This window comes from Triturus cristatus, chromosome 12 (assembly GCF_964204655.1).
Source record: "Triturus cristatus chromosome 12, aTriCri1.1, whole genome shotgun sequence".
Classification (NCBI taxonomy): Eukaryota; Metazoa; Chordata; class Amphibia; order Caudata; family Salamandridae; genus Triturus; species Triturus cristatus.
In genome coordinates, this window is record NC_140595.1 from 160,976,320 (window position 1) to 161,000,709 (window position 24,390).

At 45.1% G+C, this 24,390-nt stretch overlaps 1 protein-coding gene across 2 annotated transcripts in view; it reads left to right on the forward strand.

Annotated features, from left to right (window-relative positions):
- Nucleotides 1-1,954: 1,954 nt before the first annotated feature.
- NCSTN (nicastrin) overlaps nucleotides 1,955-24,390 on the forward strand; it is a 114,670-nt gene continuing 92,234 nt past the window's right edge. The window contains exons 1-3 of one of the 2 annotated variants that reach the window (XM_085639198.1): nucleotides 1,955-2,193; nucleotides 8,929-9,033; nucleotides 15,524-15,647. In XM_085639198.1, the coding sequence (XP_085495324.1) occupies nucleotides 2,088-2,193; nucleotides 8,929-9,033; nucleotides 15,524-15,647 (335 nt within the window). In that variant the 5' untranslated portion in view covers nucleotides 1,955-2,087. The remainder of the gene's footprint in view (nucleotides 2,194-8,928; nucleotides 9,034-15,523; nucleotides 15,648-24,390) is intronic. The other variant, XM_085639200.1, reaches the window with a different exon arrangement.

A 24,390-nucleotide genomic window follows, 5' to 3' on the forward strand; every position in this document is an offset into this window, starting at 1 on the left:
GTGACCTGATTAGGTCTCGCGAGCCAAAGGCTCGAAGAGACATTTTGTATGTGGGCTCCAAAAATTGCTACCAGGCCAGCCTAGAGCTACAGTGCATGTGCGCGGGCGCGCGCCGCGCTTACTTTCACTTTCGCGGCCGCACGGCCGCTTTGATCGCGATCGCGATTTCGCTTAATTTAAGGAAAGTGACGCACTAGTTTCATAAGCAAACATTTCTTAAATCTGCTCTCACACTAAAGCTCATAACCTTTTAACGTCAAATTACTTACAGAGCCAAAAGACAGCACTAAACTCTCTCAAAAAAATCCAACGCGATTGCTTGCCAAAATAATCATATGTGGTCGAGAGACCTGTGTATGCAAAACAACTTTCCTGTCCGTCCTGTGAAAACGCAAGTTAACTTTGTGTTTTCTTTTACTAGCAAACGTCATGCAGTTAACAACACTCTGATGACTTTTACCAACAAAGCAGGCCAAGTAATGACGAGATATGAGTCAGACTGAAAAGAATCCCCAGGTAGGATACCGCTCTGCCCGATTCCACTGACATAGTGTTTCTGGACCCGAATTTACCAGCCAAAAAATCTGCCTTTAAAAATTGTATGAGAAACGCGCTGCAAGCCCAGCTCGTCCCTGCCCCTGTCTTGTTTTTCGTTGTTGCAAATAATGTTCTGTACATCCCTGCGCGACGGAAAGGCTTCTTTTCAGGCTACGCCAGCATTAATAAAGTCAGCGAGACGGGCTCGGCTATTATCTGGCGAAACGTCACGGGGCCCTAACTGTATTTTTAATAAAACGGACGGCCAGCTATTCCTAGAAACGGAAATACTTTGTGTATTATAGATAATGTGTGATTTTTCGATTACACTAAATATGTAATCGTGTAGACAGCTTGAGAGAGGGAGCTAATCTCCTCTACACGGAAATGAATGCTGAACCCTCACTGAACTATCATTTATAAATGCAATGTCACGTTCACAGCTCTCTGAACCGCAGCATTCTTCTACAGTCTACTCAGCTTGGCTCCTTGAGGTAAGCCTGGGGTGGATAGACAATGGCGTTTGCCCCCCTTATGGCCAAATCAACAGTTTCATGCTGCCTGTCAAACACTTTTCAGGAACTGATCTGCAACAACATGTATGGAGGCTGGAAAATAAAGAACAGCAATACTACCACTTTTTATACATACTGGAATAGCGAAAATATATGCCGAATGTAACTAGAACAAGCATTTCAATGCAATAGGTGTTCCATTTACGCGAGTTTGAGCTATTGACATTGCAAATAACAATGCCTTTTATTTTAGTTTTCGTTTTAAAAACGTACATAAAAGGCATTGTCATTTACAATGCCAATAGCTTAAACTTGTGTAACTGCGAGACCTATTGCATTGCAAATGCTTGTTTTTGCTTGCGAGAAAGTGACACTCATAGTCGTTGAAATGTCACACGTAATTACACTGAAATTATGAAAATTTCACTCATACCAATTTGAAACCTAGGCAGCTATGAACATTAACGTTGAAATGCTGCAATTAATAAATAGATCATGCAAATGTAACGAATTTCTTGCACATATTTACTTTTCTTTTTACTTTAATGTACCCTAAGCCACAATGACACCTAATTGCTTGCGACGTTTTTAATTCAAAACAATCGCTAAAGTAGTTGTTTCTGAAAAGGTACGCACAGTGTAAATTATATGTGCTCGATTTTAAAGAAGATCAAGAATCGTAAAATACACATTATAATCACAATTATAATTACTTATAACATATGTAATTTGGCGCATAGATAAAAAGTCTAAGGAAGGTTTAATTTCTATGTGACGCTTGGTGGTAGTTAGTATAAATCTACTCCAATGTAAGATGGACGCCCGCATCGCAGACTGGTCAAAAAGAAAACTGGGTGTTTCCAGGGGGGACTTTATTTCCGTATAGTTCCTCGGTTGTTGACATAGAAAAGGGACGAAAGAGCAGAGTGCTCACTGAAACAAAAGACGAGCTTGTGTTCAGTCTACTCACCAGAGAGCAACAGAAGCTGGGTTGTTTCCGGAACCGGGTTTTCGAAGCCGGAAGTACACTAAACTATGGCTGCTAGGATTATTAGGACGATGACAGCAGAGACGATAGGGAGATGGAGCTGGGTGTGTCAGTGCACCGCTGTATTGGTCCTCTTCCTGCTTCCGATGCCGGGTGAGCATTATGTCCCTAGGACCATCAGCATCATTGCTCCTGCTACCTGTAGCCATTTACCCTAACCTCCTTTCGAGAAGAGGCAGATCGTATATCCGGAGTGAGGTCGTCTTTGATACAATTGTTTTTTAATTTTACTTTCTCATTAGTGAGTCTTGTGTTTCCCCTTGACCCTCTTTATTTTCAGCGTAGGGTAAGCGATGCTGGACTTACCCTTTTAATGTATGTTCACAGTGTAGGTGGTCTGTGCCTTCGTTTTTCTCTTCCTTTTTATTATTATCTCAATGTCGTTGTCCTCTTACTTTAAGAGTAAGACGTGTGCATCTAGGTATGTATACTTTAATTTCGAGTTTGTGCTCCGAGTTATCACTCTTCTTTCTTTAGTCGATAGTCTGTATTGCGATGCCCTCCTCATTTAGTGATCGTTCACATCCCATGTAATCCCCTAATGGCCCTACAATTGCTTCTTTTTAGGTCGTGCCTACTAGTCACTTCAAGCTATGTGCGAAAAGATCTATTGTCCTCTTACCGTGAGCTTAGAGCTCGCCACTGCTTACCCACGGTTTGCTTTTTTGGCCTCACTCTGATTTGTTTACTTTGTATTCATTAGCTTGTGTTGACTTGCTTTCTGTTCTTCGCCCAACCCTGGATTATGTTCTCATTACTCGTGCCCTTTCACTGTTAAATTTTCAGGCACTAATTATTTCTTTCTGTATAAGTCTAAAATGACAGGGCAAGTGTTTTCCAACTGTCTCCCTCATGTACTTCTCTAGCGCTCTGTGCTCCGTAATGCTCTCACTCGGCTCTTGTATGTGTACTTTTCTCCCACCCCCTATGTATTGCACTCACCCTCGTGTTAATGTCCCTTCTTTGTTTTGTCGCCCTGCTCTTTAGCCTGTGTGGTACTTTTCTCTTCATGCTGCCCATGTTGTATACTTTTTCCCGCTCTCTTTGTTGCTTCAGCTCTTGCCCCCTGTGTTTGTGTTGCTTCCGCTCTTGCCCCCTGTGTTGCTTCCGCTCTTGCCCCCTGTGTTGCTTCCGCTCTTGCCCCCTGTGTTGCTTCCGCTCTTGCCCCCTGTGTTGCTTCCGCTCTTGCCTCTTGTGTTGCTATTCATGTTCCCCACCCTCCATGCTGCTTCCGCCCTACCTACCTTCGGTGTTGCATCATTCAACCCGGCATTCTATGTTGCTTTCCGTGCCATAGTTTTTGCTTCCCACCGCCTTTCCGTATTGCTGTCCCCAACCTTTGTGTTGCTTCACCTTGCCTAGCCCAGAAAGAAACAAGCATTTGCAATGCAATAGGTCTCGCATTACTGAAAGTTTGAGCTAGTGGCGTTGCTTTATTACTTGCAACACCAATAGCTCAAACTTTAAGTAATGCGAGACCTATTGCATTGCAAATGCTTGTTTAGTGTAGGTGGCTGTGCACTCAGCCAGCTAATCGCCACCCGCCTCCTTGCCAACACTAATCCCAGCTGCAGGAAACGTCTTGAAAGCTTAACTGGCTTTGGGCAGTGATATAAGTCCCAGGAGTACCTGCATACTGGAGTGCTGAATCGACCACCCCGTAACCTGCTTCAACTGATCCAAGACTGCCCCCCAAAAGGGAGATACTGTAGGGCATTCCCATGTCATGTGTAGGAACCTAGCATCATCATAACCACACTTGGGGCATATAGATGAGTGGTATGCAGTGGCGTGGAGTTTAGTGGTGTGGCGTGGAGTTGAATGATGTAGAGTGGCATGGAGTTCATTGGTGGAGCATGCAGACTTGCAGAGTAGATTGTCTTAGTGTGCAGTGGCATACAGAGCAGTGGTGCACAGTATAGTGGTGCAGAGAGTAGTGGCCTAGAGTACAGTGGAGTAAAGTAGAGCGCAATGGTGTAGAGTGGCGTAGCATGTTGTAGAATATAGTGGCATAGAGTACAGTGGTACAGAGTAGCTGATGTAGAATACATTGGTTTTGAGTAAAGTGGCGTTGAGTTCATTGCCATAGAGTGCAGTGGTTTAGACTAGAGTGGCGTGGAGCGCGGTGGCATAGAGTGCAATGATGCAGTGTAGAGTGGCATAGTGTGGGGCGGCGCAGAGTGGACTGCAGTGGTGCAGAGTAGAGTAGAGTAGAGTGGAGTGGGGTGGGGTAAAGTGAAGTATGCATGATGTGGTAGCGTACTGCCATTACAGACAACACATCTTCACTTGGATTGACCATTACATTTAGACAAACATCTAGTTTTACTGATAAAGCCTATGTCTTCCAGGGAGCTTGGTATTTGCTTTTCTTTCTCTGACTTCAAGGTGAGAGGATTTCGTGACCATCATGCTGGTTCCAGGGTAGTGCTTGACGAAGGCTGTCCGATGTTATTTAAATTTTGTTCTGTGCTAGCAATAACATTTCCATAAATTAACTGTGCAGATATTTCAGAATTAGAAAAGCCCAAATGAAGCATATTTTTGGGTAATTCTGAAGGGTGGTGGATTTTTTTTTTTTTTAAAACAACTCAAAACACTAGTTGATGACGTTTCTACACATTATCGTTTGTGCTCTGTATGCTTTTATCAGTAAAACCGGATTTCCATGCAAATGTAATGGTAAATTCCTTTGAAGATGTGTTGTCTGTAGTGGACGTATGCTACCGCGCCATACATATTCCACTATACGCCACTCCACTTTACTCTGCACCACTCCACGCTACTGCACTCTACTCTGCACCACTTCATTGTACACCCCTCTGATCTACATCACTCTACTCTATGCCAATGCACTCTACCCCACACTAATCTGCTATGCACCACTGCAGTCTTCACCACTGTACTCTACACTCTGTGCCACTCCATTCTGCCACTTCACTCTACTACTCCACTCTATCACACTCTACTCTGCAACAACGCACCTGATGCCACTGCAGTTTACATCAACGCACTCTACTCTGTACCATTCCACTGTGCCATTTAAACCACAATATAAATGCCATCCTAAAACAAAAGGACCAAAAGACCCATGTGTTTGTTTAGAACATTGTGACACAAAATCCGAGCAGTGCAATCGGGATGTGATGAGGCACATAAAGGGTTCTTTGTGTAGCCAGTTGTCCTTCTTTTTATGTATAAAACTAGTAGAGAATATATTTTTAAACATGAAGAACCAGAGTCACCACATCATCGGTCAACAATAAACTGATTAGATAATAAAAACAACATAGTTACCATTCTTGATGTAGAGAAGCATGTCACTTGCCTCAGCAAATCCTGTGTGGGACCAGCGAAGAGACAGTTTCTCGCCCATCTGAATTTGAAAAATCTGTTTACATTCCCATGGAGAGTCCCCCCCCCCCCCCCCATTAGTGTGGATTGGATCTTGATGTCCAGCGCTGCCCTTTCAGGGCGATGTTTTTGTACTTGTACCCTTGTCCTGATGAGGCCCAGATGAAAGGGCTGAAACGAGTCGACTGCATGAATAAGAGGAGTCCAATGAAATGAAAATATATTTTTGTTAAGAAATTTGATATACACACTGTGGATTGACTTAGAGGTGGAAGTGTTTACCTCTTGTGTGTGGATAGGACTATCTCAAAGTTGGATTGCTCATAGTTATGTAGCAAACACAAAACTTTAAGTTTGGGGTAGGAAGGTATATATGATTAGGTGTATTACTATGTGTAATTGAATGTATGTAATTGATCCTTGTTTATGTTTAATGTTGTGATTTGTTGTACTGATGTACTTTATGTATTCCATGCGTTGCTTTGTTTTTTATGTGTTGATATAAATAAGAGAACAATTAAAATAATTTACTAATTGTTCCTATTGGAATCAGAGGTGGTAAGCGAGTTAATGTGAGTAAGCTCAAATAGAAAGGGACTGTGTACCATAGAATAGGATTGAATTTGTATGTGTATTATTGATAGTTTCCGCAAGGAGATAATGGACGGAGCGATGAAACTTTTCAGACACTCTTTCCCCCCCCCTCCCCCCCCCCCCCCCCAGTCACAGATCTGAGTTGAATCCATCATCATTCTTGCTTTGTTCGCCCTAAGTTGGCAGGGTATGCCCAGACATGGGTCCCTTGCTCACTTTGCCCCTGGATTCAAGCTAGCCTGGCTGATGAGGTGTGTTAGCCCGAAACCAGTCCTAGGATGCTTGTTTCGGGTCCAGGGAAGACATGGCTTGGCAGTTCGGGCTGGGCTGTTCCCATGAAGCACAGCGTCAAGACTGATTTGCATGTAGCTGTGTCTGAACTGAGGTGGCGAAGTGAGCTAAAGAACAATGATGGATTCAACCCAGATCTGTGACTGGGGGTGAGTGTCTGAAAAGATTCAGTGCTCCGTCCATCATCTTTGTGTTTGCTTTGTCCTGTTGATAGTTTCACCATATTGATTCCTCCTCATCACTGTCCATGTACAGTCAAACGTGGTGGAGAACAAGGTCTCTGATGAAAAGAGCAGCAAATGTGTGTGTGTGTGTGTGTGTGTGTGGTGGGTGTGACTGTGGTGTCTGCTGCAATGCCATATGGCTGATTGAACATTGGTGAACATGAAGTATATAGTTTGTTGTGTGTGTTTAAGGATGAGATTGTGTTTAGAGTTAGATGAGATTGTTAGGGTTGATTGTGTTGAGATGGTCAGTGCAGAAGGAGTTATTGTGGGTGTTTGAGAGCTGGTAGATTCTGGGTGATTATGAGTGGCTCATATATACATTGAGGGGTGGTGTGAGTTCAGGGAAACTCTTTAAAGCTCTAAAATACCAAGTAGGTAGCACCAGATCTCGATTTGCCTGCAGTTGTAGACACTGAGAGAATGTCAGGAGTTAGGCTGAGTGGGGTAAGCACCAATATGGACAACTATGGAAGGAGGGAGGTCCTGCGCGGCCAAGTGACAACATGGGCAATAACGGAGAGCGGGAAAGTGGGTGGAACATGGACAACAACAACAGGAGGAGGGGGGGGCAAGTAGGGGCTAACTACGCGGGCGAGGGAGGGCCGACTGGTGGCAAGCAAAACGGTTGAGGGAGGGAGGGAGTGGGAGGCACATGGAGGAGGGAAAATAAAGAAAATCTGAAAAAGAAACATTCTGGTTGAGTGTTTACACACAAATAGACAGTAGTTCATAAAAACCATGAGCAATTAAAGGACACAAGATAATGATCCATTCTTTATGGGAGGGACAGACACATAAAAATGAAGGAAGCTAGTGGCAGCTGACCAATAAAAAGCAAGCAAATGAGTGTGACATGGAAGCCCGCCAATGGTCAGAAATTGTTGTCCTCGAAGTCCACTGTTACAAAATAAAAGATCTTGAGTGTTATACTTTTTCACATTCTAAATATGTTTTAAGCATGAATTTGATACATGAAGTGGCATGTTTGGCCACATGACAAATTTTGATTTCTTAGTCTGCTCCATTTTTATTTTTTTAGCTAAACAGTTTTACACAATTAAATGATGGGAGACAGTTTACAGAGTTAAACTACGGGAGATTACTTCTTAAGAATAATGATCCAGATAGAGTACTGTGCTAATGCTAGCATCCAGATGCAGTGATCTGCTTATGATTTTAATCTGCCCATGACTTAAAGCTACTAGCAGTTTTACACTTTTGTAGGGACAAACCTATTTATGTTGGAAAAGTATTTTTACGCAGGGACCAAATGACGTTAAAAAATGGTTTGGTGCTATTGGCCTGAAGGACAAGGATGCAGTGGAAGTATTGCATTAATTGATGATCTCTGATCTGTTTGAAGTTTCATAGACTAATAGTGTATTGCTTCATGGCAAGTTCATATATTTTGGGGTACAGATGAGTAAATCCACATTGCATAAAAGTATGCTTAAAATGTTTGTTTTATCATAGTTGCATTTATTTCTTGTGCTGTCCGGGAATTCAACATGGTTCTTCCAGGTAAAGGCAAGGGAGTGTAAATATGGAGCAGCTTTTAGGTTATGTTGCAAGGGCTGCAGACTAGTGGGTTTGTGAATAGGTGGAGTTCACTCTGGATGTGACCTTGGTAATCTCTTCAGTCTTCTTTAAGCATTGTGGTTTTATGCAACTTAATCAGCCTGACCGTCTGGCGGAATGCAAGGTTCCGCAAGTCTCTCTTCAGTTTTGATTCAATGGAACTTTGAAGTGCTCTTGGTGGAGGAGTTGTTATTTTGGTCAATAATTTAGTTTGCGACTTGAGTTATATTTATGCATTTCCTGAACCACAAGGGTTTGAGTTATTTTCTCACAATGGCAATTTAATGGATTCCAAAGCTCAAGTCTTTGGACTCCTGGGGATGTGCCTCCACACTTCTGTCATGTTGAATATTGACTGACTGAATGATGGTCTGGGAATTTGCTAATCACTATTAAACTCTAGAGCACAAGTGCCCGGCAAAACCCTGGGCTTCTGTAAGTAACATGCATGGAAACATAGAATTTGGATCCTGATCTGAACTGTCAGTCAGAATACAGATTCAGGGCTTTAATGGCTCAGCATGACTTAGTGAAAAGTCCAGTTTAGCTTGTATTGCAGTAATCTAGCTTTACTATTACCAAGGCTCCCATTAGTTCCAGTTTGGACAAGTGGAGGTTTGTTTAAATTTCACTTATTCTTGCGGTCTAGGTCCCTTTTACTAATTTCACGATTTATATTCACCTTTGGCAGTTGCTGAGAGTTGTTCCTGTTACATTTGTCTATATATGAAGCCAATTGTGCAATACATTCAACAATGTATTAATGATCTATTTTCATTTTTAGGTCCCTGTTTTGGCAATTCAGTTGAAAGGAAGATCTATATTCCCCTGAATAAAACAGCCACCTGTGTCCGTCTTCTAAATGCCACCCACCAGATAGGCTGTCAGTGTAAGTCTAAATGTTCTGTTTGTGATGTTTCAGATAACGTTCTATTTGGCTTGAGTGCTGAACCTGTTTCAACATGTCATGCATATTTCCTGCCCCATTTCAATCTGCATTTGTATGAGGAAAACCTCTAGTCCAGTGGTTTTTCACATGTGATTCGGCGACTCTTGGAGGGGCGGGGGGGGGGGGGTCAATGATGCCTACTCAGGGGCCATGACTTCTTAGAAAACTAGATTATATTTCCTTAGGCTGTGGTTTTCTGCTTCCAGTAATGACTTAGTGGGGGTCCTCGGATTCCAGTAATGATTAACTGGGGGTCCACAGAAGACAAAAGGATAAGACCCACTGCTCTAGTCTTTATCCCCTCCCATTTCATTTTCCAATCCGCGCCTTAGCTCACCATTTCATCATGTTGCCTTTGCCCAGTTTTTGCTTTACTCCATCCTCCCTGCTCCAGTCAGCTCTTGTAATTCTTTCAGCTCCTCTCCAGCCATCCTCCATATCCTCTCTTGCATGCCACACATGTTCCTTGTTATTCTTGGCTTCTCCTAATCTCACTATCTCTGTGGCTTTAAATTCTTCTCCTGTCCGCTTACCAAGTTCTCTCTCACCCTCCTGCTTTCCAGCAATGGTTCCTCTTTCTCACTCCCCCACTTCTTTTGTCCTTTCTTCATCCTCCCATGCCTCAGTTATCTCTTTCTTCCCATCCATGCTTTCCTTTACTCTTCTCTCATCTCCCACTTTGCCCACTCTTCTCTCCTCCTTTGCCTTGTCCGTTCCCCTGACCTTTCTAACTTGCTGATGAATGATACCAAAGCCACTTCTAGATTTAAGCAACCTTGTTGCTTTCAGATCTGACGGTAGGTAATTCTACAAGTAACCCCGCTGCACATGTAAGGGATGAATGTAACAGATTTTCTGTGTTGCATTAAATAAAACATTAAGAAACTGTTGGGGTGAAAGATTAGGGAATAATTCAAAACTTATGTTTTTTTAAATCGCAATTTTCGCAAACTGAGGAAACACATGCCCCCTCTCCTGGGACCAATGGGACCAATCCTGAAGGAACGCATCCATGGCTACTGTAAGGTGGTCTATCTTCCTGCTGAAAAACCTGGACATCAGATGGTCCAGCCTGGATGCATAGAGCTCAACGGTGAAAGAACCCTATGTCTCCTAAAGGGGAAAAAAAAAACATTGGGTGGAGTTTCCACAGACTCGAATTCCAGAAGTTGCAGGACTGGAAATTCGCCACCTGGTTGGGTTGGCCTGGCATGTACTCTGCTGTGACCACAATAAGATGATCCAGGCAGTATTGCCAGAAGTTGATGGCCAGGTCAGAGAGGGCTGTAGACCGAGTACCCCCCAGGTGGTTGATGTGTCGTAATGCCGATACATAGTTCATCTTGAGAAGCACACATTCCTGAACTGAGTCCTATGTCGAACATTTGACCGCGAAGGAGCCCGCCAATAGCTAGAGACAATTTATATGTACCTGTTGTTCATAGGGAGACCACGACCCTCCGATGGAATATTTACCACATCTGGCGTCCCATCCTGATCTGCTGGCATCTGACTTTATGACTATGTCTGGAGCAAAGCTGAAGATTGCCCGTCCGTTCCAAGCCTCCATGTTGGTCAACCACCAATCGATCTCCGCTCACACGTCCCCCAATAGGACTACAGTCTGAGAGTGGGAAAGACCCTTGCACAGGTACGTGTCCATCAACCATTGTAGGGCCCGATAATGGAGCGGCCCGGGAAAAATGGGCAGAATTAAGGATGATGGGAGGCCCACCAATCAGGCCAGACGGCGAGACCTGTTGTCTGGTCAGTGTCCGGCGCAACTCGTGGCAGATCTTTGCCAGCTTTCGAGATGAGATTTGCCTTGACTGAGTCTATCAAGAAAAATCACCCTTGAAGAAGGAGTTAGGAGGGACTTGGTGTCATTGACCATGAAGCCCAAGCTCTGTAGAAGATTCACCACAGTCTGTAATTGCTGCGACAGCTTGTGGGGACATTGTGCCATGATGAGGATGTAGTCGGGATAGACGATAAGTGGAGTCCCTGCACCCGCACGATTTCCACAACCGGCCTGAGAACCTCCGTGAAACTCCACGTGGCAGATGAGTCCGAAAGGCATGGGGGTAAATTCGCATGTCTGACCATGCCACAAGAACTGCAGTAACAGCTGGTAAGGGAGGACAACTGGGACCGAGAGATAGGCAACCTTGAGGTCCAGGCGCACCATCCAATCCTGGGGGTGAAGAACGTTCCATAGGAGGTAAATCCCCTCCATCTTGAAGTGGCGGTAGACCAGCCACTCGAACTCGCGGAGGTTGATAACCGGCCGCTGGCCTCCATCAGCCTTGTCGACTAAAAAGATCTTGCTGATGAAGCCCTGCAGTTGCGTGACAGACCGGGAGATGACTCCCTTGGATAGCAGGGAGTGCACCACCCCATCTACCAGTGACACCTCGGCCCCCGAAAAAGGGAGCCACAGCCAGCCAGGGGAAACCGTAAAACTCTATTTGAAGCCCCTGCACAGTCTGCAGAACCCAGGCGTTGTTTGTGATGGAAGTCCAAGCCAGGAAAGAATTTGCCAGCTGGACCCCTACTCTTAATGGGGAAGAAGGGAGAATACTCACAGGAGGCACCTGCGCTTCTGGCACCTCTGCCTTTGCCGTGCCACCCTCGGGTGGGTTAGTAATTGGCGAATCGGGCCTGGTCCTGATATTGTCTTGGCAGGAGCCTTGCCCTCTGGGAGGGTATAGAATGTAGAGGCAGCCGGTCAAGCGGCCCCTACCTCGGCCGGCCCGATGAAAAACCCTCTTGATGGAGGTCTGCGCCTTATCTAGGTAAAAGTATTAACACATTTCCCTAGGTCTTTGATAAATGGTTCCCCTAAGAGTCCCCCCTGAGCTATAGACCTGCCTCAGAGTTGACTAAGTCCCTAAGCTCTGGGTCAACCTTAATTGACAGGGAGCGTAATGCTTTGGCCTCCTTGTCCGTGTCCAGGATCTTAGTAAGGGGCCATAAAGGTGTCAAGAAGCTTATCCTGGCACGTCCGCCGGGACCTATCAGTCCCCTTTTTTGGATCCTTCACAAACTTCTGCAGAAAGGTGGCTACCCGTGGGTTAATTTCGGTGGTCAGAGCCACTTTCCTTTCCATGGAGGGGCGGGGGCACTCCGTCCTAAGGCAATTACGTGACTCCTTCTCCAAAGGCTTGGATGAAGGATGTCGTCTGGGTCTAACTTGTCAGAACAGGTCCCTTGGTCACATGGGGCAGGTTTGGGTGGGTTGGAGGACACAACCAGGGCCAGTAGGGGCCCTCGTCATCCATGTCCCTGTCACCATCCTCGGTCGGAGTCCCTTGGTTGAGAGGTGCTGAGGGTTCTGTGAACAACCCAGAGGGATCCCTAGATGGTGGAGCGGGGGCAGGGTTATTGCTGGCTAAAAATGCTTGCTTTAGTATGTCAAAAGCATTGAGGTCCACCCCAACCTCACAGGGACACAGCCGGTATCCCATCTGGGTCAGGGATGGGGGGTGAGGGGAGGGTAAATTGATGCATCAACTGCACTATGGAAGTCGTCATCCCAAGAGAGGTCCACCAGGGGGTCCTCCTCCCCCTGATCCTCATCAAAGGGCTCAATCCCGTAAGGAGAAAAGGCTAGCTGAACCCTCCAATCAGCACTGAGCAGTGGACAGCCCCAGTTATGTGGGTGTCAACTGCTTACACGAATTTCAAGCACTGGGACTAGCCTGGTACAGCACTGGGGCTGTAATTTCAAGGGGGGGTGCTGGGTGTCAGCCCAATATGGCTTGGGGCAAGCCTCAAGCCTGGGGACACAACACTCCCAGTGCACAATCAATGGAGGCCCTACTGGGAGCGTGTTATACGCTAAATACAGAACCCTTCTGCAGGGGGAGTCCCCACAGTGTGCAAATACCGACCCTGCAAGCAGGGCGTCATTCACTCAATGGAAAAAACAGCCGCTCAGCCGGTACAGAACCCCTCGGGGTATCGCTCTCCAGGGGACAAGGCTCCGATTCCTCTGGTATGTCAGGAATTCTGAAATACATGCCACTGCAGGCTGGCACGCTCAAGCACCACCTAGGTGCAGGAGGACTGCAGAGCCGCACCACAGTCAAGACTGCCACGAAGGAGCACAAAACGTTCCAGCGGCACATATCAGACAGGCAAGTCTTCTTTCTCTTCACAGGTCAACAAGTAAGAATATGGAATTGTTCTGTTGGATACCTGTTCATTGCGGGACCTTTTTCCTGCTTTTTTTCAAGGGTTCTTATCCTTCTGTTACCTGGAGCCCTAGGACAGTAGTCCGCCACAAATCTAGACATACTATTCTACCAAGCTGTCATCAACTGTACCTGTAACCATATAAAGGGCTACCAACTGCGTGTTTGCGAATTGACATGAGATACAGATAGAAAATGAAAGCTCAAATAAAGCGAAGTACATGCAAGGGAGGGCACCTCCAAAATAGGGAAAGTATTTGGAAGCTCCAACATCACCCCAGGTCAGTTGGTCAACACTATCAAGTGAGACACCCATGTGGAGTATTTGCCATATCCTCTTCACAAGTTGAGAAGGGGGAGCCTGCATCGTTCCCAACGAGCCCTGTTCACTGCCTATATCTACCTTTTTTGCCTCTGCTCTGAGAACTCAACTCAGAATTAGTCCCATTCCTGGAGATCGTGGTTACCATGTTTTCTGAACTCCTGCTTCCTCCTCATAGCCCTCGCAGGTCTGGCGATATGGATGGTTGAAGTCATGTTCACATTTTCATCAGACTGAACGAGTGGCCTCAAGTTCAGCCATGACATGCACTAGTAGCACGGGTCATGTGGTTGCCCTTCCACTATGACATTTGTTTGTGTACACCAGAAATAGAACTCGCACCTTTTGTGATAAATCGAAAATACTGGGCTACTTGTTTGCTAAAGGACAATTGTCCCAAAGAGGTTTTCCAGGACCTGAAATTACCAATTCCATTATTTCATGAACTGGGAATATCTTTGTGTTTTGACTTTGGCTTTGAGCAGCCCCAGAGACATGGGGAATTACATGGAACTCGGGATTACAGCTGTTACAGCTTGTTTTTCAAGCAGCGATTTCACCAGCTCTCAGATGGTGGAATGTAGTGGGTGGAATTGAGGAGCAGGGGACAGGGGGAATTTGTAATTGATGTGGAGCTTGTATGCCCTGATTTAGATAAATCAGGAATTCTACCACAGCTTTTTAATGCAATGAGACTCAGGACTCTTGTGCGTAGGAAGTGTAACCCTTAGTATTCACCTGAAGCCAGGCAGCTGGCCACAAGAATTCTGCAAAGAAGTGCAAGTAAATCCCATGGGTGGGCTGCCTGTTGCTTGGGTGGTAGATTTTTAAGATCACAGTGTTTAAATGCTCACTATTTTAAGGAGTGCATAATTTTATTTGAGAGCCCAGGTGGCTTGGTCAAAGTAAATCCTGTGTGCCGGTGTCCTTGCCCGGATACTGTCATTGAAATCTTAAGTTTTCGAGCGGAGATCCAAGCACCTACTAGCTGAGTTGAGAGGATCTAAGCCTTTCCCACAGAATAACATTGGCCTTCTCCCTCAATATTGATCTGTTATTGCAGCCCAATATGAGGTACCTAGAACAATGGGTTAGGTTGATTTGCTAGACCAGAAGGTGATAGGCCCTTCTTGTTTTCTTGATATATCCTATTCTAAACTGCCTTATAATTTACTTGTAATGAATTCCTTTTCCATTGATACGTTATGAGCTGATTGTACATTCAGGTTCTTAACTGTTAGCTGAAGTGTAAATCTTATTTGGAGGTTCTATTCCCCCCACCCCGCCAGGCAACCCTCGACTGATTGAGCTGCTACCTTTGGAGAGTCTAGTATTAAAAGAATGATGGCGATTCAGTTTGAGCTCTGTGATATTGAGGCTCCAGAATACTATTAGTCAAAGATGATTGTCAAAATCTGCATAATTGAAATACCCCAATGTGAACCATGGCCATATCATGTGTTTATATATATTTATTTGAGGTATAGATTTACAGCATAATTCAGTGGTCAGCTCAGTAGGTGTAACTTAGATTTTGTTTCCGCAGTTCACTGATTTCTGTGGTACTTTACTATAATTCTTTGTTATGCAGTTCAATAATATACATTTAGTGTTTAACTTCAGTACAATATCTTGAAATGAAAAGAACATTTGTAAAGCGCGATAGCTACCCTGAGGCGTCCTAGCGCTGCAGACAAACGCGAATTTCAAGGTTGTGGCCTTTTTTGGACTATTTGCTTTGAATTGCTTTTGATTGGGTGTGGTCAGTTTGCCGTAATGTTCATTGGACTGGTTTAACTTTACTTTTTCATACATTTCAAGTATGATAAATGAGTTCTCCTGTGCTTACATTCCAGCTTCAGTTCATCCTTCTTTGTAAATGCTTGATTTTTGTCATTCCTTCTCTTGACAGCCTCAATCAGTGGAGACACCGGTGTGATTCATGTGGTAGAGAAGGTTGAGGACCTGAAGTGGGTGTTGGAAGATGGACCAACTCCACCCTATATGGTTCTTTTGGATGGAGAGCTCTTCACAAGGTAACGTAGGGGACACGAGAAAAACATTCCGGTCTGTTTTTGTGGTATAAAATAGAAAAGGGTAGTCTGCATTCTGTTATGTGAGGACTAAGGCCTGAGTTACAAAAAAGCTAGTGTTTTAGTTGACTAGAACCCTTGCGGCCTTATTACAAGTTGACCAGAACTCTGGGTTATTTACCACTCTGGCTAACTATCATAACCCGAGGTCTTTAAATTGGGAGGTAATTACCGCTGTCCTAGGAATTAGGCATAGTATATATTTATCACACCAAAAAGTGCATGTCTTGCCTTTTACTTAATTATATTTCAGCAGGTTTTTCCTGGCCAAGTATGTCGGGGTTTTGGGGTAATTTAGAACTCCTAATCTGATCCCTGTGAGAATGTTTATTTATGCAGGGATTGGAATTTACAGACTCAGCCGTGTTCAAACACTAACAGTCCTGTGTAATGAGGACCAAAATTTCTACAGTTAACTTCTGACACTGCAAAGCACATTTTGTGATTGCTGGGCAGCAATTAAGATATTCCGCAAAGAAGTAACCCCAAAAGAGAGGCTGGCCATCTGTATTCTGCTGCATAATGCTTGAAATCTTATTCAGACTGGAACTGAATGACTGCAAAATGCAAACGATCCTGGAATACCTCAGTTTGTCTTTGGAAGAACAGGATACTGTGCCATGCTGAGGATTGTGGACTCTAAATTACCTTGAAACAAAAGTAGTACTTCAAGGTGAATTCCAGTGGTCAGTCCACCAGTCAAAAACTCTAAATCATATTTTATTCTGGCAGACATTCTGGCCACAGGGCTCGCCGTTTTATTAATTGCATATGCAGGGGATCTAGATGAAGGGAATTCCCATAGTCTAATTGCAAGCTGATTATTGTATTCACTACTGCAATCCTAACAATAGTGACAAAACTTGCATTGGTCCTTGGAGATGTTAGAAGCGGGTACTTTCCATTACAATCATTAGATGCAGCAAATTAAGTCAAATTTGAAGTCTAATTCTTACTGGACTTGCACGAGTAGGGCAGATTTGACCCACCACTTCCAATCTCTACAGGCTGAAGGTAGTTGTCCAGAGATCATTTTTGCCACTCGGATACATAATGTTAGTTTTGTTCAATTATGAGTTTCAGCCAATAACTTCCCAACCCATTGTGCAGAGCTTTGAAGATCTTGTGACTGGTTTTTGAACAAAGGAGAAAGCATTAGTTGATTTCAAAGCATCTTGTAGGTCCTAGAAACAAGAATGCTGTTTTTAAAGAAGTAAATTCATCACAGGAATAGGCCATGGGTCAGGGTGAAAGACCGATTTGATTTCACCAAGAATCTAAAGTTGTTATACAGAGAACATCGAGAAGTTAGCCAGTTCCTGCATTCCAGGGTACATGGATGTTACGCTATTAGAAAAATAGGTAGTTCAAATGATTTGCTGAGAAAGTACGACTTCAGAATTAAGGGTCATACAATTGACCTGTAAAGATTGCTGGTATGTTTGTAGTTGTTGTGGCTTCCAGTGTTGTTAATTGATGTATGATCTCAAATTTGCTAATGCTTATTTGCGAAGTATGCCACTCTGGATGAGTAGTATTTGTTCGAAGCAAACCCGAAACCTTTTCGTAGCCATTCATATCTTTTGTACAGTGCCTAGCAAGCACATTGAAGCTTCTCTCCATTGGCATTTCACAGGAGTTCCGGAATGTTGGCGAATTAACAATCATACAAAGGAGAAAATGTCTTTCCATTAGGTTAGGTATTTTGTTCAAATGGGAACTATGTCCGTTTTCACTTATTTTAGAAGCATATAATTACTTAAGCGAGGCTTAGGCTTTCTGAGGTTCAGAGAGGGTACGGAGTACTAAAAGGTACATTTCATTCATATCCAGTTTTAGAACACTAGTTGATGGGTATAATCATGTTTGCCAACAACGTAGACCAAGCATTTGCAATGCAATAGGTCTCGCATTTGCAAAAGTTTAAGCTATTAGCATTGTAAATAACAATGCCTTTTATTTCTTTTTAAAAACCAAAACATAAATAAAAGGCATTGTCATTTACAATGGCAATAGTTCAAATCGCGTAAATGCGAGATCTATTGCATCGCACGCTCTGACACAAGGAGCACAGGTTGTAAGTCCCATTTGCCTGAATTGTGTGCTCCTGAGCAATACGCGTTTTTCCCCCTTGTCTCCTTTATTTGCCTAAACTGCAAGCCCTTGGAAACCACTGGCTTTAAGCATTGAATAAAAACACAAAAACGGACGATCTGTTTCTTCATCGGATTGCAGGCTCCCCGAGACCCACAAGCCACAATAGACACTTGAAGGATGAAAGGCACAAACCACATTTGGTCAGAGTGGGTCCCAATTAATGTAGATTTTCAATCGCACGGACGGTTATTTCTGTTAATCTATGCAAGCACATCAAGGGCTGCAATTTATGAGGGATAGATTTCCAACTTCTTCCTAAACGTTGGTGAATCTGTATTAAATGCACATTTTTACCTGAGCATAGGGATTGAATCAGCCGAAGTGGAACGTTTAGACGCTTAATGGGGTAAGCGTTCTTCTCATGTACAAGGTTAACATAGGGGTGAGGGTGTGGCATAACCACTAAAACTGCTGCCTTTGGCTTTTGGAACTGAGGAGCCAGGTTCGAGTCCCGGTGCTCGTTAAACAGAATGTGATTCTGAGCAAATTACATAATCTACCCGGCCTAAATCCTTGTACAATTAACTGGTGCTTCAACTGGTGCTCATGTAAAGCGCTCCGATACCTTCAGTTCGCGTTGGCACTTAGTAAAATGACTTAAAAAAGAAAAAGAAAGAACAGCAGGAGTGGGAGGAGATAGGAAGCACAAGCGGAGGGAAGGGTAAAGCAGCACGAAGGAGCCAGAGGGCATGGAGAGTGTAAGCCCAAAAAAACGAGCAGGAAGTGGGATAAGGGAGGGGGTGGCAAATGGTGATCACTTTCGCGGCCGCTTTGATGTTCTCAGTGGCCGCGCGGCTCACTGAGAACATCAAAGCAACCGCGAAAGTGATCAGCAGGCTGACAAATGGTGCGCGCGCCCGGCGCACATGCACTGTAGTTGGCGGCCTGAAAAGCACTAGTTTGCCCTTCCAAATCCCGCTTTCTATAGCTCTCGGCAGATCAGCGCTAAAGCGCTGGCTCAGGCGAGACCTAAAAAGGGGATACCAAAATACATAATAAGGCCTTTGTATTAATCGATATTGTCAAAACAAAGCCTGGGGCACACAAATTAGGTCAAGTGTATTAACGAGCTTTGTGTGTAAACGCCACAACTATTTGGCACAGGACCCATTGTCAAAAACAGAAGCTGCGCTTAAGGTATATATGTTACAGCTGAAAATAAATTCTCCACCCAAAATGTAACTTCCCAAACAAAATAATCTCCCACCCCACAGTCTAAATGTAAAAGTGCGATTAATCAGCCATTTACAGTTTAAATTTAGCATTGCAATCTGGTAGTCCGTACACAACTGTGACTAGTTTTATTTCGCTTCAAGTATTCCCTAATCATAAGGCAACTCCTTTGCAATTTTGTTTACCATTCTGTGACTGTGAAGAAACGTAAAACTTAATGAGGTTGCTTGCACTACGGCATATCCGAATGTCCCTTTTAATTTAGTATGTGGGTTCATGTTGCAGAAACTGGATTCAAAAAGAAATTGATGTAAGGAGGCAAACTTGCATAAGATAACCAATTATGGGTAGAATAAGAAACACAATGTTATAAAATATGGTTGGTGTGTCCGATTAGTGGTTTGAACAACACAAAAATGAAGCAGCACTTGAGTAAGCACACGTGTAAAATTACAGGAATTATATCGGGCGTTCAGTACATTGGAGCCAACAGAAACCGTAATCTGGAGATGGGTTCAACTTGATGTGGTGTTGGAATGCGATATTCTTCAGCTCACTGTGAAAGCTTGTTAGGGCGGGTTTAGCCTGATTTACTGGTAAAATGTAGTTCCATATATTGGCCGTGAGAAGGATTGTTTAGGTGTGTTTTTTTTTCTTTTTAAAAAATAAACAACTAATTCTGAAGGATGGACTTTGAAGAGGGATATCAGAGTTCTAAAGGAAGCGAAGGCCACCAGGGATAACCAGTTTATGAGTTAGGTAGGTCATTATTCTCAAGCAAAGTGTTTTATGGACCGTGTAAGCCAACCTGAGCATGCTCTGGGCCTTGATAGGAAGCCATTTAAGTGTCATCATGACTGGAGTAATGTGTTAACACTGTTTAAATGTTGGTGTTAGCCTAGCAGCAGCATGTAGTACTGCCGCAATCAGGTGGATCTTTGGAATCATCAGTGTGGGAGTGGCTGCTGTGGTCTAAGCTCCATTTCATTAGGGATTGTACACAGTTGTTTGAAGCCCTTTTTATGGCTATAATATTTTATTAATCTTAGAAATCAGAATTGGCACATCAAGGCCTCGAACATGGGGAATTATGTGAGTACAAAGTTTCAGATTTTTGTCTAGCATAAAACCCAGAGATGTAGAGAATTTAGTAATGCATGGGCTCCCGGTAAGTTAATTTTTTTAATGTTCCCCATAAATGCACCAATGGGGGGGGGGCCTAGTTTAGGAAGCTGGCTCGCTATATAGTGTAATAAAACGAAATGCACTGGGGTGTGGAGGGGGGCGGCAGGCAACCCTTATGGGCTTACAGGGCTTTCTTTTTTTTAAAAGTGCTCTATTATGTGATAGTGCGATTGAGCAGCTTTCACTAATCAAAGGGGAGTGTTGAGAATTTGTTGTACACACAGCCAATCAATGGGACACACTCAATAAAGAAATCGACACCAATTTTTGTATTGTTTTAGACTCAAGAATCTTGATCAGGTAAGTACTTTTTAGGTCTCGCTGAGTCTGCGCATGCGCTGCTCTACAAGACATTTAGTGTGTGTGGGCTTTTAAAAGTCCTACCACACACTTTTGGCTGGCGCAGAGCGTGCGGTTACGCGCACAATGACCAGCAGAGGCGCCATACGCCTTTCCTCTCTTGTCATGGTGCGCGCACATCGCAAACCACTCGCCAGCCTACTTTCACTTTTCCCATCGCGTGCACCACTCGCGTCCACTTTTTGCTTGCGCTTCTTGTTTTTTTAAGCATTGGCCGCGCGCGCATACAACTCCCGCTTCTCCTCCCCTCCCCCACCACATATCTTGTCTTGCGTCCGCGCGCGCCCAATGCTGGTTTCTCTTTTATCGCCGCATTCTCCCTTTTTTCTACTTTTTAATTTAAACATTGCTTCATTTGCTGCCAGTGACCTTAACGTCTTAAATTAGAATGCAATGTAGTGTGCACGCCTTGACAGCCCCGGCATTCAAAGCCCTGCCAAGCTTGACAAAAAAAGGTACAATTACCAGCTCCCTCATCCCCTTCATCTCTCTCCTCTACCTTTTTTGCAACATTTATGTTTTTGATAACATTGGAATTGTTTTGATACGATACTTGTTGTGTCGTATATTTGGATGCAATGACAAAACCAGCAAAATACAAGTTGGGAGCCACAACCTTAATTACATTGGCCACGCTCCATCGAGAGACCCCCCCCTGTTTTTTCATTCCACTTAAAGCCCTGCAAACAGCAATGCAGCTTCTGTCATGGACTAAGTCGGTACAGTAACTCCAGCAGCGGTGCAATCGCCCCTCGTACCAGACTAGAGACAGCGAGAGCAACAGCAGTGCTTGCACCCATGAACACAGTCAAGATAGATGCAGTCATCGGTGTTTAAACGGATTCATTTCAAATTTAAATATATATATATATACTCGGGCCTCGGCGCCGGCGGATGCCCCTGATATGACACAGCTCTGTGCACCTGATCTGTGCGGATCTGAGCCTGCGAGCAGTGCATGACCTAGCGCCACCTACAGGCACAGACTAGTGCTGGTGCCGCGATGCAGTTCACAAAATCGGCCCACACGTGCCCACAAAACTGGTCCAGCACTTAAGCTAAAGTGGCCCCTGTGGCACTGACCGTCGGGTAGGCCAGTCCGGTCATGTACAAAGCCTCATGCTGGTGACGTCATGTTGAATCTTGGAGCTCTGCATATTTCTTGATCCACAACAGATTGTTTTCTTTCCTTCTGCTCGCGTCGCCCAGATCCTAAAACTTCCATCGCTCTGTTTCCATTTCCTCCATTACACCGTGCAGTAGAGTTCAGAACTGTGGGTCCTTTTTAATTACACTGGGTCATTCATCTCTGGGGTCTACTTCTTCCCGAACATACCACTGCCAGACTGAGCATTCGCCATGTCTGCCTTTTCCTGCCCCTTGGCCTGCCCCCACCTTGATTGACTTCAGTGTTTTCCCACCCTGGTTGGGTTTGCCTCCACTTCTTGGCCTCTGAAATCTGCTCGCTTGTTTAACCACCCAGAGTACTCCAACCCTCTTGATTAATTTGCACTGGTTCCCATTTCGTTATTATCTTCAATGCCGTTTCATGGTTATTTTTCAAAAATGTATCCGTGGCCTTTCGACCCCTTTACTTATTCCCTCCGTGGCCCTTCTCCTTCCCTTTTGGCAGTGCCTCTTCCTCTGTGACCACCCTGGTGTTCCACCTATATCCTGGAACTCTTTTTCTGCTGCTGTTTGTGCTGTTGCTGAACTAGTTACGATTCCAAATGGGGATATTTTACCCGGAGAGAAATGCCCCATCTCGCCATCCCAAGTGCCTGAAAACTCTGTCACTGATGCTGCAAGGCAGGGCCTGCGAGCAGAAGCACTACTCAGCCCCCCCTGCCCCCTGCAGTAGTCCGCTACTGAAATCGAAGACTTGGCAGCGGTCGCCAGCAGTGCACACCTCCATCATACACAGGCCAGGCAAAGTGAGGGAAATATTTCTCACTCTTAGAGCAACCACTGCACGTGAGTACAAGGGCATACATACTAAGAGAAGATACAGTGCAGGCAGCGGCTGTGCCCGATAGACCTGGGCAGCAGGGAGAGTAGCAGTGCAAGCTTCACATACATACATCACGAACTGCGGGAGGCCAGTGCAAAGTTTTTTCATAAACAGCAGTGTGACCTTCACTCGCGCAAATTAGAGACACAAAGCAGACAGCAGTGGCCGGCTTTGAGTAGAGTGGCGGGGCAGTGGTGCGAGCAGGGGCGGGGGTGGGAGAGAAAAAAAAGAAGAAAAACAAGCATTGGCATAGCCAATAGGTCTCGCCTTTGGGACCTTATAAGTATTTAGTTATGCAGCACAATATTCTTACTGCAACAACCAACTGTTGTATAGCTAAACACGTATAAGCTCCCAAAGGCGAGACCTATTGGCTATGCCAATGCTTGTTAAGATAGGTTTTTAGCATTTAAATAGACAATACTGTATTTGCGGTAATGTTAAGCTATGGGGAAAACATACCATGCATAGGACCACACGTTAACGACTTACAGGACTTGTCTTCTGGTCTTAAGGTAAGTAGGGGCCAGGGTCCCAGGTAGCACCAACAGGTTAACTCTGTCGGCCATGCGACATCCATGTGCAGAATTACTTTTCGGTGTCGGGTGACCCGTTTAAAGTCATTGGGAAGGGGGTGCAGGGCTTTACTGTCTCTGGAGCTGGGATGCACCGTCATTTGATCTGGATTCGGGCTGTGAGGCTCGTGTGCAGTGGTCTATGGTCCAACTGGTCGTGTCGGTCAGAGGCACTCCGTTTCGGTGAGCCTGCAGAAAGAGCCTCCAGGCAGGGACTTTGGGTCCAGTCTGGCAGAGCTCAAAGGTCAGCTTGAGTCTTTGGGTGCTAGAGACTCCGTAGGTTCACTTGGACTCTAGCTGAGGGACTCTGGTGCAGAGGTGTTCTGAAGTCTCGGGTCGATCAGCGACACGTGCTTTAGGTGACGACCAGGAGATGGGGATAAAACAGGTCAGCTGAGCCACCCTGGATGGTGGCTTTTGCGATGCTGATGTCCCTCGTTGGCTGGTTGGTCTTTGGGAGGGGGGGGGCGGGGCAGTGTCCGAATTGGACCACCAACCAGTCTTGGCTGGTTGAAGGGGTCCAGTACCCCGAGTTTTGGTGCTGGAGGGTCTAGTGTCTCGTTACTTGCTGGGGAGATGGGGCTGACCTCTGGGAGTATAGAACACCTCCCCCTGGGTGACCCTGCGTCAGTAAGGCCGGTAGCATACGTTCGTAAACCAGAGCTTGCATTTGGGTGCCTGCAGGATGCAAAGGCGTTTCTCCGCTACTCCAGGCGAGATGCTGGCTATTTTGTGAAGTGCTGGTAGCCCCTCGCAATCTTTTGGAGGCTGAACAGCTGCAGGGCGAGCCATCTTTGTTACAGTTGTCTGGGACAGCAGGCAGGCTGGTAGGGTTTGCGCCAAGTCAGTTGCTGCTCCTCAGTTCTTGCTTCTCAGGGCACCTCGGTGACCGTCTTCTTGAGTCAGTTAATCCTTCTTCTCTGGTGCCATCATGGGACTCCCCTAAATACTAGATTAAGGGGAGTGAAGATTAGTAGCCTGTGGGCTACTTACCCTTGGGGTCCCTACACCCCCTACATGACCACTTCTGTGAGGAGTGGGCAGAAACTCTGTCCCAGAGTTCCCTATTCCACCAGAATCAAGATGGTGGATCACATCTATGCAGCCCACCTTATGGGTGTGACTGGCCTAGTACTGCACCACACCTCCCTCCCCATCTAATTTCCTACCTGTTCTGGTGCCAAATGGGCCTGCAGGCAATGGCATCTTCCAGGGGGAAGCCATG